The following is a 17,526-nucleotide window of genomic DNA, read 5'->3' on the forward strand; positions in this document are numbered from 1 at the left end:
GATAATGACCTTGCTTTTGTTTATTGTTTGTTTTTAGAGAAGGAGGGAGGAAAGATGTAGGTTTGCCAGAACAGTTACAGAGAAAAAAGCCCCCAGCCCCAATCACCCTGGTGGCCTACAGCCTGGGGGCTCCAGCAGGAGGTGACTCGTGCTCTAGGGCTCAGGGGACCATGGTTTGGTTAGAGAGGGCCACCAACCAATGGGTCCTGGCTGCAGGTCACCTCTGAAATAATACAAGGGAGGCATGTATGGGAGTGATGGAGGGTCTGTCTAGGGAAGGAGGCATTTTAGGCTGAGATTGCTTTTAGGATTTCTGACCCTTCCTTCAGATTCCCCTTGGAGTCAACTGAGTCCCCTCAAGCTGGAGCCCTGCAGAAGACCAGGGGGCGCCCTTCACAGAGGCCATGGGTTGTACACAGTGCCCGAGGCCTGGCACCTTTGAGCCAAACCCTTAAATATCATCACAAACCAAAGGCAAAGAGTTTCCACAATGTACTTTTGTGAATATACTATTTGTGTGACCTTGGACAAGTGACAGAATGTCTCTGGGTCTGAGACTTCCCGCAGGAGCAGTTAACTAGCTCTGTTTGGCTCTGAGATAAGATAGAAGCTGACTTCACTGCTGCCTGCAGGTGGTTGATTCTTTTAACTCAGGCCAGGCAGGAGGATTGTGCTGTGAAAGCAGGAGAGGCAGCACTAAGGGCTAAATCAAGAGAAGGTAGACTCCCTGCTGGCCACTCCCCACTCCCCCTGAGCCTTCAGTGCTTCTCCAAAGTCTTGGCCAGGGTTAGAAGAGATGACTTGGGCCTCTAGGCCCTTGTTTCTCGGTGTGGTCCTGGGACCAGCAGCATCACATCACCTGGGAGCTTGCAGAAACACCAAATCTCCGAGCCCACATCAAACTTGTGGCCTCAGAACTGCATTTTGACAAGGTTCTCAGGTGATGTGCATGCCCATCAGAGTTTGAGAAGTGCTACATTTGCAGGGTGGGTACCATTCCAGGTTTAGCTGTCTCTCACTAGTGGTGGGCCTCAGGACTCACCTGTGCTTCCAGCTTTTCAGGTAGCAGGTGTTAACCACCTCCTTACACCTCCATGGCCTTTCATCTTTAGAGCTCCCATCTTTCTCCTCCCCAGGGAGAGTTCCAGTCAGGTTTTTAGTCTCCCTAACAGCTCTGTATTTCAGGGCCAGGCCACCTTCTATTTCCTTCACATCTTCCTGTAGAGCAGTGGAGCTCCATGTGCAATCTCCACATCGAGAGCAGCATTGCTATGGAGTTTGTTAGAAATGTACATTCTCAGGTCCTACCCTGCACTCCAGAATCAGAAACTCTGCAGTGGGGCTCAGCAACCTGTGCTGAACAAGCCTCCAGGAGGTGCCAATGCAGGATATAGTGTGAGAACCCTGAGGGCCTTGTGTCAGTGAGGTTTCACAGAACCAGCATGGCACCATCTAGGAACTTGTGAGAAATGCAGAATCTTGGGCCCCAGTCAGTGCAGATTGGTGAGCACATTCAAATTTGAGGAGCATTGCTCCAAGGCAAGAACAGAGCACCGGCTCTGGAGGAAAGGACAGATGTACCAAGGCAGACGTGAATCTTGTAGACTGGGTGTACGCAGTGGAAGGCGTGGCTTCCTGGAGAACAGGGGTAGGCCTCACAGGAGTGGGGCAAAGGATGGAAATGTAAGCTTAATGCAGGAGGAGCTGAATCCTCCAGTTTTGAAGAGCCAGAGAGGAACTGACCTTTCTCAGGTGGAAATAAACTGTGTAGGTCAGTCATGCTTAGACCAATGCAAGGTCAGGGCCTGAGCCTGGGGAAGCTCAGGTTCTTGCCAGATTAAGGCTCCCACTAGGGTGGGAAGCAGTACAGACCCCAAATCCCTTCCAAAGGCAGGGGACACTTATTTGGCTTTAACCCCAGAGAGAAAGGAAGGGAAACAAAGGTTGACACCTGACACTTCTCTGGAAGAACCCTCTGTGAGGGTTAGACTCAGTTATTTAAAATTGATTTAAAATTTTTTTTAGTAAAAATTCCTTTAGCACAACTCATAGTAGTTGGAAGTAACAGGAAGAAAACATGGTGGCTGAGAAAGCTACAGATGTGTATCATTCACTTTGGCCCTCCAAATACCTATGCTTTTAATGATTGAAGCCTTCTCAGTGGGCTATTTTTGAGAAAGTATGATTGGCAGATAATGAATAGTTTGTTTTTAAATAATTAGAAATATGGTCAAAAGGGCTGAATGAAAATAGTCCTAGAAATTTTTGTTAATGATTAACTTGGAGTAATGCTTTTGAGTCTTTGTATATGTCATTTGTTTTAATAGTTTTGTGAATGATGGGGTTTCAAGATGTTTTTATCTTTTCATTTTTAATGCAAAGTTGATCCTCTGTTTAGATATTGAAGGATACTGGCATTTGCTAAGGTATTAATAAATATTATGATTTCAACCACTGTCATTTTTTATGATTATTTCCTGCTGTTGGTAAATTACAGATGCAGAAGAAAACCTCTGTGAAGGAAAACTGAGAGCTGGTACTTCACACTTGTGAAGAAGAAAACATGAAAAATGAGTTGAAACCCTGTGACAAAGAAAAGTGGCCTATTGACCTTACGGTGTTGAATTTCAATCCAAAGAGTGATTGTTACCAGGTCTCACAGTTTATAACCTGAGTTGGTGTTGAGGGCGGGGATGGGCATCAAGTAGATAATTTAGTTTGTTAAGTCTCATCTTAATCAAGAAAATCCTCTATTTCAAAATCCAGAACAGAAAAAAGCTTCCAGAATTCAAGGACTGTTTTCCTCTGCTGCAGAAGTGACTTTGCCAGGTACTTGTGGAAAAAAATGAAAAGGCAGCAGAGAATAGCTGGCATGTGACTGGGAGTAAGGCTGAGGCAGGATCAGGAGTGGGTGTGTGAAACATTGGCCACCACAAGCAGTGAATGCGCCACTTTGCTCAGATTAACCCCCAAAATGAAGCTGCCAACATGGGGTGCACAATGGTGAAGCACAACTGCAAACTTCAAGGAAGATGCTCCTTTTAGCTCCTGTTTAATATTAGTCAGATATTAAACACTTATAAACTTTTAATACAACAAAGCAAGTACATGCAAAGTTACAAATATAGAAAATATAAAGCACATGCGTATTTCAAATACCACTCTGTATTCTTATACAAAACTATTCAGTGCACATTGTAAGCCTAAGGACCACACAAAAGGGTTTCCTTTAAGTGTTATTAAGTATTTAGTACCTTACAAAAACAGGTAATGCATTAGATAGTTCAGATGTTAATCGCTCTAACCAAAATTTCTAATTTTGTCATATGCAATATATATATATGTATATATATATGTATATAAATTTTTTTTTTTTTTACATAGGATACCCACAAAGTGCAAGCCAGTAATAACAGTGCAGAATAGTAATGTAAATCTGCTAGGTGACAATATTGAACAACCCAGGGAATAATTTTACCTTACTTAAATAATGGTAACAGAATTGCTTTTTCCACTTTGAATGGATCATATTCCTACCATCTCTAACCTATTTTTCTTTTGGAATGCCTCCCTATTCTTTGATTCAAAAACCAATTCCAGAAACTAAGGACCTGAATACCGTGTTTTTTATAGCTGCTGTTTCCTCTATGTTAAAATCTCCTGGCTTCATCCAAACAATGTTAAAATCATTCTGCTTTCCAGGTACACAAACAAAAGAGCTTTGCTCTCAGTGTCCAGAAGGTAGTTTAATTAAAGTATCTTCATTATCTATAGTTTACATTACTAAAGAAAAGAATACCACATAAAGGTGCTTTAAACATCCAAAATGGGAGGCTGTCTCCGAGGGCACCTCTTCCATATGCTGGAAATTTTTAGTCTCAGAAGCCTTTCATATTATGTTAGTTATGTTCATTCCCTGTGAAAATGTCCTCTGCCCTGAAGTCTAGTGTTGCACGAATATCCATTCTTGATGCAATAGCTGCTGTGTAACCCGTACTGCAAAATGCAAAACATCCTTACAGTTCTCTGCAGACACAGGACACATGCTTTCCACCGGGTTGAGCCTGGGCCCACAAGCTAAGGATTTCTAGTTTTATTTTTTGAATGAATATTATGCAGCCTCCTTCCAGATTTGGCAGAAATGCTGTCTGAACAGGGAAATGCAGTCAGGTTTTCTTAAAACAAATGAGGAAATTGCTATAAAATCACTGCTAAGATGGGGCATTAGTGTACTGAGCTCTAGCTAGAGAAGGAGCTGGAGGTATTTAGGCAAAGGTATTTGAAGACTGCTTTGAGAATTGTTTTAGCCTCAATCTGTTGCACTAGACAAAAAATAAGCCTAGATCAACCAATGATTATTTGCTGTTACACTTTTACCAGCTCAGCACTAGCGTTGGCCTATGAAGGATTAAATCAAATGGGGCTTGAATAAATAGCATTTCAGATCTACTTTCCATTTCCCAGTGCTGTAAGTGCTAAGGGTATTAACCTACAGGTGACGAACAGAGAAGCAAGAATGAGACACCACCACTAAAGGGCTGCAGGTAGATACCCCCTCCCCCAACCTGGTGAAGATTAAGATGATGAAAACAGGAAGGCCTTCCTCATCCCACTATGAGGAAAATGAGGAAAGAGATGAGGAGGATCACAGGAGGGGAGGAGAAAAGGATCACACTTGCCCCTCTTTGGTAATAAGCCTCGTATTCTCTCTGGTACTGGGTGATGCACATCTGCTCCACCACACGCTCCATCATCTTGATGTCCGTCTCAGTGAAGTTTTCCCCCTTGGTGGTGGTGGTAGTGACCGTGTGCTGCTTGACTGTGATGTTGACACAGTCATGCACGAAGCTGTTCTGGTTGTTATACTGATCCACTGGCCTGTAGTATACCTGGTTGGGGTAACGGTACATGTTTTCACGATAGTAACGGTCCTCATAGTCACTGCCAAAATGTATAAGGGGCCTGCTCATGGCACTCCCCAGCATGTAGCCACCAAGGCCCCCTACCACCGCCCCAGCTGCAGCAGCTCCTGCCACATGCTTCATGTTGGTTTTTGGCTTACTGGGCTTCCACTGATTATGGGTACCACCACCTTGACCCCAGCCTCCACCACCATGGGGCTGTCCCCAGCCACCACCGTGGGGCTGACCCCAGCCACCACCGTGGGGCTGTCCCCAGCCACCACCGTGGGGCTGACCCCAGCCTCCCCCTCCCTGGGGTGGATAGCGGTTGCCTCCAGGACTGCCCTGTCCTGGGTATCGGCTCCCCCCAGTGTTCCATCCTCCTCCAGGCTTTGGTCGCTTCTTGCAGAAGCCCATGTCACTCCACGTGGCCACAAAGAGAACCAGGATCCAATTGGCTATGTGGCTTTTCACCATGATGACTTATCTGCAAAATAAAGAGGGTGTCAGCATTGTGTGTTTATGTTGAAAACACTTAACGTCTGCAGCATAATGACTGCATAGCAGTGGCATCAGCTATAAATGTTCTTGGTCATATATGTTCTTCACATTCCATGTCTGTTTTGCAACCCTTACAGCAAAAGTAATTGTAGGTAAAGGGTTAACACAGCTCTTTCTCCTTCTCTCAGGACAAATTTGACCTTAAGATAATTTCTGGCTCTGTTTCCTAGAAACTTGATAAAGGTGGAATGCCAGCAACATTGCTTATGATAAAAATAACCTCTGGTTGATACATTGTATCTAAACTGGAAGAAACTATTAACGCCTGGTGGGTTTGCCATAGCTTTGAGCTTCTCTGAAGTAGTGATTTGGGCTGTTATGAGGGATATGAGCTCCTGGAACCTCCCGGGACCCTGGCATGGCCCCTATGGAAGTGATTCTAATGTCCAGTTAGGAACACCCCCAGGTAGGTGCTGAAATCATTAAATCATTTTCTAAATAGCTGGCTCATGTCCTCTTTCCTCCTGCAGGAATGTAAGCTGGAAATGTCTCTTTTGTTCACTGCTATCTCCTCAGGGCCTGGCACAGAGCATATACACAATAGATACCTGTTAAGTGAAGGAATTAATATCCTCTGAACATATAAATGCCAACAAGAATTTCCTCAAAGAAATTCTCAATACAATAAATTTTTGGAAACAGGAAATGTGCAAGATTCTGCAAGCCCACCTATAAATTCATTTTTCTCTTACAGACAGAAACAAATGGGGCTGTTCAAAATGGGGTAAGGAAGGCTGTGTTCACAAGCTTTGCAGTCACTCACTCACTGAATGAGTCTTAGTTCAGCATTTAATGGTTCGTGAGTGACTTATTTTCTCCTAATTTTTGGTAGAAAAGACACATATCTTATATGAAAGGGCTAGCGTGGCTTAGGAATAAACAAAGTATCCTGCATGATAATTTATGAACCTTTGCAGAATGTACATTCATCAATTAAAAACCTCCTTTCAGATTGAAGACCTCATTCACCCTGGGTGCTTGGTGCCAAGAGCAGAGATTAAAGACATACAGTAGAATGATCATTAGTTTCTACTGTACCCCATGTCAAACCATATGCTCCAAAATACCATGTGCCACAAAACCAAAAATGGCATACGTTGTAATGCTGATAGTAGTCTTATCCCCAGCACTGGGACACCTTCAAATAAAAACGGCATCTAATATTATAAAATTATTTTTCATAACCTTCAGAACTAAAGACTAAATTGGATAATATTCAGAGGAAGACTGATTAAACAAATAAATGAATTAACATCATGTTTGTTTCTACTATCACTATTGAAATGTCTTGGTGTAAATAAAAATATATTTTAAAGTTATAAGCCCAGCTAAACTGCTCAGAATATGCCAATTAGGATTTTTGGAGGCTCTTTTGTGTAAGGTCAGAGGGACAGGGTCCTGGGATATGCTGACTGGCCTCAATCTCGCATCCACATCTCCTGGCACTCAGTCTTCTGCAGGTCTGCTTCCCTGATCTATTTTCCATTTGCTAATGGGGCTCAGCTCTTGGCTTCCAGGCTGCTCACAATTCTGCTCAAACACCTCAGGGAATTCTGGAAAGCTTGGTGTTTGACGTGGAAGATGAAAGACTGGAAGAATCGAGGTGGCACCCAGATTTCTGGATTGGGCAATTGTGTGGACAGAACACAGAAGGTGGAGCAAGTCTGGAGGGAGACAAATGTGGTGTGTGGCTTTGGCAATGCCATTATCAAGCTACAATGCCATTATCAAGCTGCCTACTGGGACAAGAGATACCAGTAGGCAGTTAGCTTGGTGAGTCTGGAGCTGAAGAATGACCATGGACTGGAGATACAGGTAATAGGGCATAAGGGCCACGGGCATATGTTGCTGATCAGTACTTTAAAACTGAATATTAAAGTTGGATGATCATAAACTATATTAAGACAAGATCATTTTAAAATCAGTTGAGAACAACAATAGCAACATTTAATTATAAAAAGCATAAAAATTAACAACTACATTTTGAAGCAGAGAATCATTTCTAAGGATAAGGACTCAAAACTTAATGAGACCTTGGAGAATCTTTCTGTTTGTGATAAAATAAGGAAGATCTTATATTATTTAATCCAAACTTCTCACTCTACAAATTAGCCACCAAGATTCAGAAAAGTCAAGTGACATATCTGTGATTACAGTGTTAATTAGTGAAATTGCTAGGAATAGAGACTAGGTTTCTGAATGTCTGGCTGTGCTACGACACTTCATATAAGATGCTCTCAGAGAACAGTCAGGTTGTGGCCTAACACTCTGGCACATTTCAAGACACTAAGTATTTGACAACAGTCAATACCTATTTATCACTAAGAAAAATACTCTTAGTAGACTAGGAATAGGAGGTAACTTCCTTAACTTAATAAAGATTATATAACTAAAACAGCAAACACAATAAGTAAGTTTTGAATGTAGTCCCTTTAAGATCAGAAACAAGACAAGGATGTACACTGCCACAGGACTGGAAGTCCTTCCAATGCCATATGCAAAGACAAAGAAGTAACTGGTGCAAGAACTCCAAGGAAAGAGCTCCAGCTGACATTATGTGGAACTAATGTGATCATAAACATAGAAAATTCAACAGACTCAACAGAGGTAACACGAGACAACTAGAGGGATAAGTTGTGGGATACAAGATTGGCCTACAAAAATCAGCATTTCTCTATACCAGCAATAATCAACTAGAAAAAAATTAATAAGATAGTAATAATTTCAACCCAAACTATAAAGTATCTAGGATTGACTTAAGACTGGGGAAAGAAAAATTGAACATTAGTAAAGAACAAAGAAGATGATCTGTAAACATGGAAAGGTTTTGGTTGGAACAACTTAGTACTATAAAGATATCAATTACCCCCAAATGAACTTATAATAATAAAATGACAATCAAAATTCCACCTGGATTTTTTGAGGAATTCAATAAACCCACAAGAGGTAAGAAATGTCCACAGGTAGCAAACTCAACCTTAAAAAAGAAGAGAAAAAAGGAGAGAATCTACTGTTATCAGACATTAAATCCTATTACAAAGTCATAGTAATAAATATGTAATAAATAGGGTAACAGTCTAGAAACGGACCTACAGATCAAAGGAAGGAGAATAGCAAGTTCAGATATAAACCCATGTATATATTCTTTAGTACAAACCTGATAAATGATAAATCGGACACCACAAATCAATGGAGAAAGAAACATTTGTTTAGCAGATGCTTCTGGGAAACTAGAGGAAAATAAAACTAGGACCCTAACACCACATGCAAAAGCAGACTCTAGAGACCTAACTCTGAAAAGTAAAAGTTTTATGAATTAAAAATCTTTGTGGGATGGATTGCCTTCCTATTAAATTATAAAAACAGATGTTAGAATCAATGCATTTAACAAATATTTATGGAACAGCTAGTACGTGCCAGTTTTTAAAGAAATAGGAAACTTGATGATAAACCATAGGAGAAATGGAGAAAAAAGTTACTGTACAATAGCCATTGATTAGTTTAACAAATATTTGTTGTCTTCTAAGGGTCTAGCATTGTGCTGTGGCTGAGGACACAGTGGTGAGTAAGATGTTTAGTTTGTGGGTTCAAGCACTAAGGAAGATAGGTATCTGGAACCTGAAAGACAGTGGGAAGCCATTAAAGGGTCTTAGGAGAATAACATCACAGGATCTTTTTCTTTTTTTTAAGGAAGTTCACCCTGTTGTGTAAGTAGAAAATTTGGGGGGCAAGAAAGGAAATGGTGAGACCACTTATAAAACGATTGAAGGAAGATGGCGGTGTGGCCTGGGACTGTGCCAATGCAGTTGAGGAGCTGTGAAAAAATGGGATGTATTTTGCAGAAAGAACCAATTAAGCAGATAGAGTGGATGGAGAAGTGAGAGTTGATCAGGTTTGTGGCTTTCATAGCCAGGCAGATGGTGGTGATGCCATCTATTGAAACAGAGGAAACTGATGGAGGGCCATGCTTGTGAGAGAAAATAAAGTTTTAGTTTGGACATACTAACTTTGCTACATCTATGAGCCATTCAAGCGGGAGTATCAATTCAGGCAATTGTTATAAGAATCTGGAACTCAGCAGAGATAAACACTTGGGCAGCTTCACCTGAGAAGTGCTGTTAATAGCCAAGGGAATAAAGGATCGAGATTCAAACTCCAGTATTCTGAGTGAAGGGCTCACACTCTTAGCTATCCAACCTCCAGCAACATGGGTGCCAAAAACCAAAAGAAAATACCACCAAGCTGATTTTGACAGTTTAGTAAAAGAAGAATACACTGTGACCAATAAGGATTATTTAGGAATACAAGGATGGCTTAAAATCACAAAATCAAGTAACCTATTAGTAGGTTAAGGAAAAAAACACAAAGATGCTCTGATGTTGAAAGTTTTCAATTAAAATCTACATACATTCCTGATTTTTTAAGGTTAAGCTGTTGAAAAAATTTCCATAGAACTAGAAAGTAATCCCTTTCCATCATCAAGAACAGCTATCACAGACACACAGCCCACACCCTACCTTAACTGAAAGAGGAAAGGCATTCTCCTTAATATAATGAACAAGACAAGAATGCAAGCAATTGCTGCTATTTTAGACTGTTATGGAGGTTCTAGCCAGGTATGATTTTCTTTTTCTTTTTTTTTTTTTGCCGTACGCGGGCCTCTCACTGTTGTGGCCTCTCCCGTTGCGGAGCACAGGCTCCGGACGCGCAGGCTCTGCGGCCATGGCTCACGGGCCCAGCCGCTCCGCGGCATGTGGGATCTTCCCGGACCGGGGCACGATCCCGTGTCCCCTGCATCGGCAGGCGGACTCTCAACCACTGCGCCACCAGGGAAGCCCTTTTCTTTTTTTTTAAAATTTATTTATTTTATTTTTGGTTGCGTTGGGTCTTTGTTGCTGTGTGCGGGCTTTCTCTAGTTGTGGCAAGCAGGGGCTATTCTTCGTTGCGGTGTGTGGGCTTCTCATTGCGGTGGCTTCTCTTGCTGCGGAGCACGGGCTCTAGGTGTGCAGGCTTCAGTAGCTGTGGCACACGGGCTTCAGTAGTTGTGGCTTGCAGGTTCTAGAGCTCAGGCTCAGTAGTTGTGGTGCACGGGCTTAGTTGCTCCGCGGCATGTGGGAGCTTCCTGGACCAGGGCTCGAACCCGTGTCCCCTGCACTGGCAGGCAGATTCTTAACCACTGCACCACCAGGGAAGTCCCAGGTATGATTTTCTATCTGGAAAATCCAGGAAAATCATCCAAAATTGTGTCCTAGAATAAATAAGTGAGCTTATTAAGGTGGCAGCTTTTGAAATCAACATATAGAAGAGTGAATACTCAAATCAGTTGTAATTATTTAGAAGATTTAGTGTGGAAAAAAAATCCCACTCATAGTGGCAACAAAATATTCAAAATATCTAAGATTTAACCTAAAAATAAATAGACCTTTTAGGAAGAAAGCTGGAAGACTGGAAAAAAAGAGAAAGACAGATAATGTTTTTGGTTGGGAAAATCAAGACTGAAAGATACCAATTCACCTCCAAATAATCATAAAGTCAACACAATTTCAGTCCTAATTTAAAGAGGATTTTAAGGAATATGATGAAATGATACTCAAAATTAAGAAGACTAAAGAAATTATTTAACAGGAAGAAAATCTAGGGTATATTTGGCCTGCCAGGTACCAGAATGCATTGCAAAACTAAAATAAATAAGATCATGTGGCATTAGTGCATGAGCCGAATGGCAGAGCAATGGAACTAGAGAGAAGGAACAAAAAAAAGATCCATATATTATGCCATTCATCCTATTCCCATGGGGAATACATGGGACTAAGAGCCAGGAGGAACTTGTCCAGTGGTCATGTGCCAGGGGCCAAACTTCTGATACTTAAAACATGTTACACCCTTGACACTTAATTGGTTAAATTGGGAACTGGCACACCAAATAGTCCCCCTACCCCCGACTGCCCCGGAAAAATTTCCTGTCTTTCCTGAGCTAAGTGGAACTCATGTGTCATATTTTTATCTTTTGAGGTCATTGCCCCTTAAAGAGCCTAATGCAAGCTACTCAAAATTTTACAAACCGCTCTGGGGTGGGGGTTTTTCACTGGCACTGAGGCCTAGCCCTGGACTGAATAGGGCAAAGGGCCTGAACCTGATCCATCCTCAGAATTATGTGAACAGCTTGAAAAAAAAGCAACATTGCTAGAGCCTACCCTATACCCCAGGAGAATATGGTTAGAAGAAAAAGGATGAACAAACAGAAAATTCTCCCAAATGTAAGAATTACTACACATGCTATTCACTCAAGGATTATTTTGCTGCAGCCATCACAGCTTTAGATACAGGCATGTTTTGAATGTTTCACATGCAGCAGTTCACAACTGATAAAGCTGGCTGCCTTGGAAGAGGAAATAAGATCCGAAAAGAGAGACTGGAATAGATAAATTAAAACTACAGCTTGGAAAAACTTTCATCTCATAAAACCTTTTGTCAGTGTTAATTTAGTGCAGAAATGTTTGTAATGTTACTGCTTTTATTATACTATTTTTAAAATGGTTGCTTCCTTACATAACTCAGAATGATTCTAGAGAAAGCCCTTTCCCTGCAAAATCAAGATGATTTTACAAGAAAGGATGGTATAATAGGTGTGGGTTACATATATAGATCCAAGTTGCCTCCAGAGCAAGGATTTGTGACCACAGCCTTTCGAGGACCTTATCTTCTGTGACAGTTGGGAACTTTCAACCATCACAAGACCAAAGGGATTCCACAGGGTACGTACATCTGCTTTGGCTCAGCTAAGTTGGATTTGTGTCCCTGGGAAGACAGAATGCTTCGGCTTGGCTGAAACTGTTCAGTTTTCAAATATATTCAGGAGTCCCTAAAAAAAAAAAAAAAAAAAAAAAAAAAAAAAACAGAAAAGAAAAAACTAGAATTGATAAATAAATCTAAGAACTGATTCTTTAAATGAAAAACCCAATATATAAATTACTAAACCACTTATATATCTACTCAAGGAAAAAAACAAGATAATATTTGAAAAAAAGAAATGAGGTCAGCTCAAAAAAGCAGCAGCAAACATGACATTGAGCTCTCCCTCTCCCACACACAGAAAGCTGTGGGTCCATTTCCTTAAAAAAATTAACTATGAACTATTTTAAAGATGTTATTTAGAAAAGCAATATATCAACAAGAAAATTAAAATAACCTGTATTTCTATTAAAACTTCATTTTTATTCAGATTTTTCACATATACATTAATAAACTGCATCTGAGTAAGTAGATGCAGTTTAGTAATCTGTACTTTGACTTGTCAGTTTTTTCCAATATATCGCAGACAGGCTCCAAAATCATGACTTGATGGTTACACAATGTTCCTTGCCGTTAATGTGTCATGATTTTCTTAGCTGCTGCCCTGCTGTTATACACTTAGGTTGCTTCTCCGTTGGGTTTAATTTTAGATCATTCTGAATGTGTGTGCATATGGCTTTTTTTTCCCTTTCCTGTTGTTTCTTCCATTGCAAGTAAATTCCCAGGAGTGGGGTTTCTGGGTCTTGGCTTAAATGCATCACCAGATTGCTTTTCACAAATTTCACACAGATTCACTATGTCCCCAGTGCAGTGTGACTAGGAAAAGAATAAAGGTATACATACCAAAGGTCAGTTTTACACAAACAGTTAATCTTGGCAAACTCCTGAAATAGGTATAATTTCCTCTAGCGTATGAATGGACAAAAGGAGGATGAGGAAATTAGGTAACTGGTCCCAAGCTGTGAAATGATTAGTTGCAGAGCCATCTTTCTAACCCCAAAGCCCTGTCACCTCCCAGGATAACTGAATATGCAAATTTCTAGGCAACCTTCCAGCAGTGGTTGCTGTTACTGTTGTTTTTGCTAATAGCTGCAAAATGATAATCCAGACTTACTTTAATTTGCATTGTATTCTATAAACGATTCATCATTTCACCATTTATCTTTTATAATCTCGATATTCTTTCACAAGTATGAAAAATTTGTGTCAGATAAAAACCATATACAAATCACATCCTAGCTCTGCTTTCTTTCCCTTTCTGTTTAGTCCTTTTTCATTGTAAGAGCTCCTCAGTGTTTGGGTAGGTAAAATTGTTCCTTTTCATTGGTGATATTTTTTTTCTTCTTCAAATCTGAGACAGCTGTTGATTTTTCCAGAGATCTGACATTTTTATTCAATTTTCTGTTCCTATTTTTTCTGATAATTTGATTTGTGAAAATCTTTAATTCTATTCTACCTGGATTTTTTTTGCAAGGAAAAGGGAAACAATTCAAATGTTCAGCATGCTGGGAACTGCTTATTAAACCGTGATTGCTCTAAGCACAGGAAAATAACTCGGCCATGAGATGAGGATAATCACTATCAGCGAGGTGAAACTGCATTGTGTTGTGTACGAACTGGAGAAGAGGAAACTGCAAAACAGAAGGCAGTGGCTTTGAGATGGTGAGGGTGGATGTGATGGTGGTGGGCTTATGATTTCAAAAAATCTATTTGCCACTGCTGATACAAATAGAAAAGGACAAAAACGAAAATGGACTGCAAAAATGGACTTCTTCCCGTTGTTCAATAATCAAACGTGAAGGTGCCACCCATACTAGCGGAGGAATGTGGTTCTCCGAGGGGCGCTGCCCGGCCCTGATCCCCGCTCTCGGAGTCCCCCCGACGGCCGAGTTCTCTCCTTCCACAGGGACAGTCGAGACGGCGAAAAGCAAAGCCTGTGAGTCCACCACACATGAGCTCGCAGGAGACACTCTGCCGCCTGCCCCTGGACGTCTCAGGCCCGGGAGCGAGGGCGGGGTCGCCCCAAGACTCCGCCCGCCGAGGCCGGAAGCCCAGCTCACGCCAGCCTGTGCCGGTCCCCGGGGGTGCCAGAGACCCGCCCGCTGCTGCGTCCCAGGCACCGCCCGGCCGCGTGGTGGCAGGCGGGGCCCCCTCTGGGGAGGAGGTCGGCGGCGGCGGCTGGGGAGGCCCCCAGACGCCCCGGGACTCCTCCCTAACGAGGCCCTGGACTCGGGTGGTCGGCCGCGTCCCCTCTGGGTCTCGGGAGGGCCCAGACCCGCGCCTCTCCTTGGTCCTCCTCGCTGAGCGCCCCAGCGGAGCCCCTTTGCGGCCCTCGTTGGGTTCCGCGCGCCCATTCCCCGGACCTGTGGCCCCCCTGCCGGCGCTACTCGCCCATCCCACTCCCGCCGTGGACTTGCCTGGGAGGGGGTCAGACTCCTCGACACTACCCCCAACCCTCCAGAGGGGCCCCGGCCAGCCGCGGCCCCCGCCCCCATTCCGAGTAAATGGAGCTCGCCTAACCAGGAGGGCAAAACCAAGCCACGGCGTCCGAAAACCAACGAGCTCGCTGGGTAGGCCTGACACGTTGCGCGCCCTCCGGAAGCTCCCCGCCCTCCTCACTGTCAAGGTCGGCCTCCCGCCCGGACCCGGCCGTGCGCCCTCACGCCTCGGCCCCAAGGCGGGGGTTCTGACTGCCGGCCTCTGCGCCCACGGCCCCAGCTGGGAGGTTAAAGGGCAATGCGGCTGTTTACCTGCCTCTGCGGGAGAGAAGAAGCTCGCAGCTCGGCGGCTGTCAACGACTGGCGGCGAGGGCCGGCGTCAGCGCCGGGCAGAGGAAGAGACGCGGGGGCGGGGCCCGGAGGCGGCTGCACGCGCCCGGGGTTTACGCGCAGAGGCTCAGCCCTGCCAAGCAAGCCCGGGAATCTGAGTCCCTGGGAAAAACGAGTTGGGATTCGCTTAGACGCGTGCGTCAACTAATATCGCCTCCCCGGCTGGCTCGTCACTCCTTGAAGTTGCTTATTGACTATAAAAATCATCTTTAAAGGAAAATTCGGCCCAAAGCCCCAGCTCCACGTTACGTAATGGAGAACACGAGAAATTGAAAGATTAGGGAATGAGAAAGCAATTTCTGGATCTTTGGTAACCAGAAATTTCTAAAGAGGAAGAAAATTCTGCTACACTGGATTGAGCCCAGTTTGTGAATTTACACATATATCCTTAAAATTTGAGGCCTAGAAAGGACATTAGCCATCACCTGTTCCTTCATTTACTCAGCTCCTGCTCACTATATGCAAAAGAGATGATTTAGATTATGATATTCACAAATGAGGAAAATGCTCTCCATATAACCATATAACAAGTCCACTCTGGACATTACCTGAGGTTTCTTGTATAAACATTGTGTATTCTTGATCATTATTCCTGCCAAGAAATTAGGTAGGGGTTTGTCTCATGTGAAGGATGGCAAATGATAGAAGACAGGCGTTAGGGTTAGGGGGATCATATACATTATTACCCAAATTGGGGCGCTTTTGAGAGTACCAATATTAATTAAGCTGGGTCAATAGGCATAATGGGAAAAATGAGACATCTAGTTCCCTTGTTATGGGCAAGAGGCTCCACTAAGCTTGTAAGGAAAGAGGTTTTAAAATATTGAGACACCCATTGGAAACAGGATTTGGTTTAAATACTTGTATCCCAGGGCGGCTCACTCAAGTGGGAGGGTACAAGTGAGGGAGGGGAGAAGCCAGGAGGACTGTGTAGAGTGGAGCGATGTGAAACAGCACTGGGGTGATGTTCATATGAATGTGGGTGAAACAGTCCTGGTGATGTTTATAGGAATGTGGGTCTGAAAGGTCTGCTTGGGAAGCGGAAATGAGAGGTAAAACATGACCATGGGATGGAGATGATTCAGTAACAGAACTGGATTGTGGCCAGTTAGAAATGAGTGTTAGGCAGCAGTGCCAGGGCAGTTTTCTGTCCAATCAGTCTTACATAATGATTAGGTTGACAGTGCTTTTAGAGCCTTACCTTCTTTCCTCAGAGATGGCTTATTGTGAGGTGAATTGGGGGCAGTGAAGCATCTCTTTGAGTCTTGAGCTGGGGTGGGGCTGGGAGTGGCTGACCAGATCAGACTGGGCAAGGGGCTGACTTTCCCCTGCCAGGAGGGGCCCAGTAAATCTTGGTTAGAAGATGCCAAAACTCAGCTTTTTTCTCAAAAGAATCCTATGTCTACTGGCTGAATGCTTTCCTCCCTCCCCCCAACCAGAAAAATGCTCAAAAGGCAGAATACTTCTTGGGGGTTTGAGGGAACCGAATGGGATTGCCTTATGACCTATTCTGGACATTATTGCTATGTAGCAACTACTCCAAAGCTTAGAGGTTTAAAGCAATCACCGTTTTATTATGCCAATGGATTGTGTAGGCCAGAGAGTTGGACGGGCACAGTGGGGATGTCTGAGGCTGCAGATGGGAAGACTCAATGTCTGAGACTGGCTTGATAGCTGGGGGTTGGAAACAGTTGAAGGCTCTGTCACTTGCATGGCTGGCATCTGGGCTGGGAGGACTTGAAAATCAGGTGTACTGATTGATGAGTCTGGCTAAAGGTTTATCAGTTTTGTTTATCTTTCAAAACAAAAGGTTTTTACCTTTTCTATTGTGTTTCCTTATTGATTTTCTGTCTGGATGATCTGTCCATTGATGTAAGTGGGGTGTTAAAGTCCCCCACTGTTATTGTGTTACTGTCGATTTCTCCTTTTGTGGCTGTTAGCATTTGCCTTATATATTGAGGTACTCCTATGTTGGATGCATATATATCTACAATTGTTATATCTTCTTGGATTGATCATTATGTAGTGACCTTCTTTGTCTCTTGTAACAGTCTTTATTTTAAAGTCTATTTTGGGGCTTCCCTGGTGGCGCAGTGGTTAGGGACCTGCCTGCCAATGCAGGGACATGGTTTCAAGTCCAGGTTCAAGTCCTGGTCTGGGAAGATCCCACATGCTGCAGAGCAACTAAGCCCGTGCTCCACAACTACTGAGCCTATGCTCTAGATCCTGCGTGCTACAACTACTGAAGCCCGTGCACTTAGAGCCCCTGCTCCACAACAAGAGAAGCCACCGCAATGAGAAGCCCGCACACTGCAACAAAGAGCAGCCCCCACTCGCCACAACTAGAGAAAGCCTGTGTGCAGCAACGAAGACCCAACACAGCCAAAAATAAAAATAAATAAAGTCTATTTTGTCTGATATGAGTATTGTTACTCCAGCTTTTT

The 17,526-nt window shown here is 43.2% G+C and overlaps 1 protein-coding gene across 9 annotated transcripts; it reads right to left on the reverse strand.

Annotated features, from left to right (window-relative positions):
- Positions 1 to 3,035: 3,035 nt before the first annotated feature.
- On the reverse strand, positions 3,036 to 15,154 carry PRNP (prion protein (Kanno blood group)). Of its 9 annotated transcripts, none has more exons than XM_073792705.1 (5): positions 15,005 to 15,154; positions 12,226 to 12,324; positions 9,980 to 10,710; positions 4,680 to 5,388; positions 3,036 to 3,996 (listed from the first exon to the last, which is right to left on the reverse strand). In XM_073792705.1, exons 4-5 carry the CDS (start codon positions 5,376 to 5,378, stop codon positions 3,910 to 3,912), a joined length of 786 nt encoding a protein of 261 aa, XP_073648806.1. In that variant the 5' UTR covers positions 5,379 to 5,388; positions 9,980 to 10,710; positions 12,226 to 12,324; positions 15,005 to 15,154; the 3' UTR covers positions 3,036 to 3,909. The 9 variants fall into 9 exon arrangements, with proteins under 9 accessions (XP_073648806.1, XP_073648807.1, XP_019797040.1 ...); XM_073792706.1 differs by having other exon boundaries at positions 15,009 to 15,134; XM_019941481.3 differs by lacking the exon at positions 9,980 to 10,710 and having other exon boundaries at positions 15,005 to 15,153.
- Positions 15,155 to 17,526: the final 2,372 nt, after the last annotated feature.

This window comes from Tursiops truncatus, chromosome 15 (assembly GCF_011762595.2).
Source record: "Tursiops truncatus isolate mTurTru1 chromosome 15, mTurTru1.mat.Y, whole genome shotgun sequence".
In the NCBI taxonomy this organism is placed as follows: domain Eukaryota; kingdom Metazoa; phylum Chordata; class Mammalia; order Artiodactyla; family Delphinidae; genus Tursiops; species Tursiops truncatus.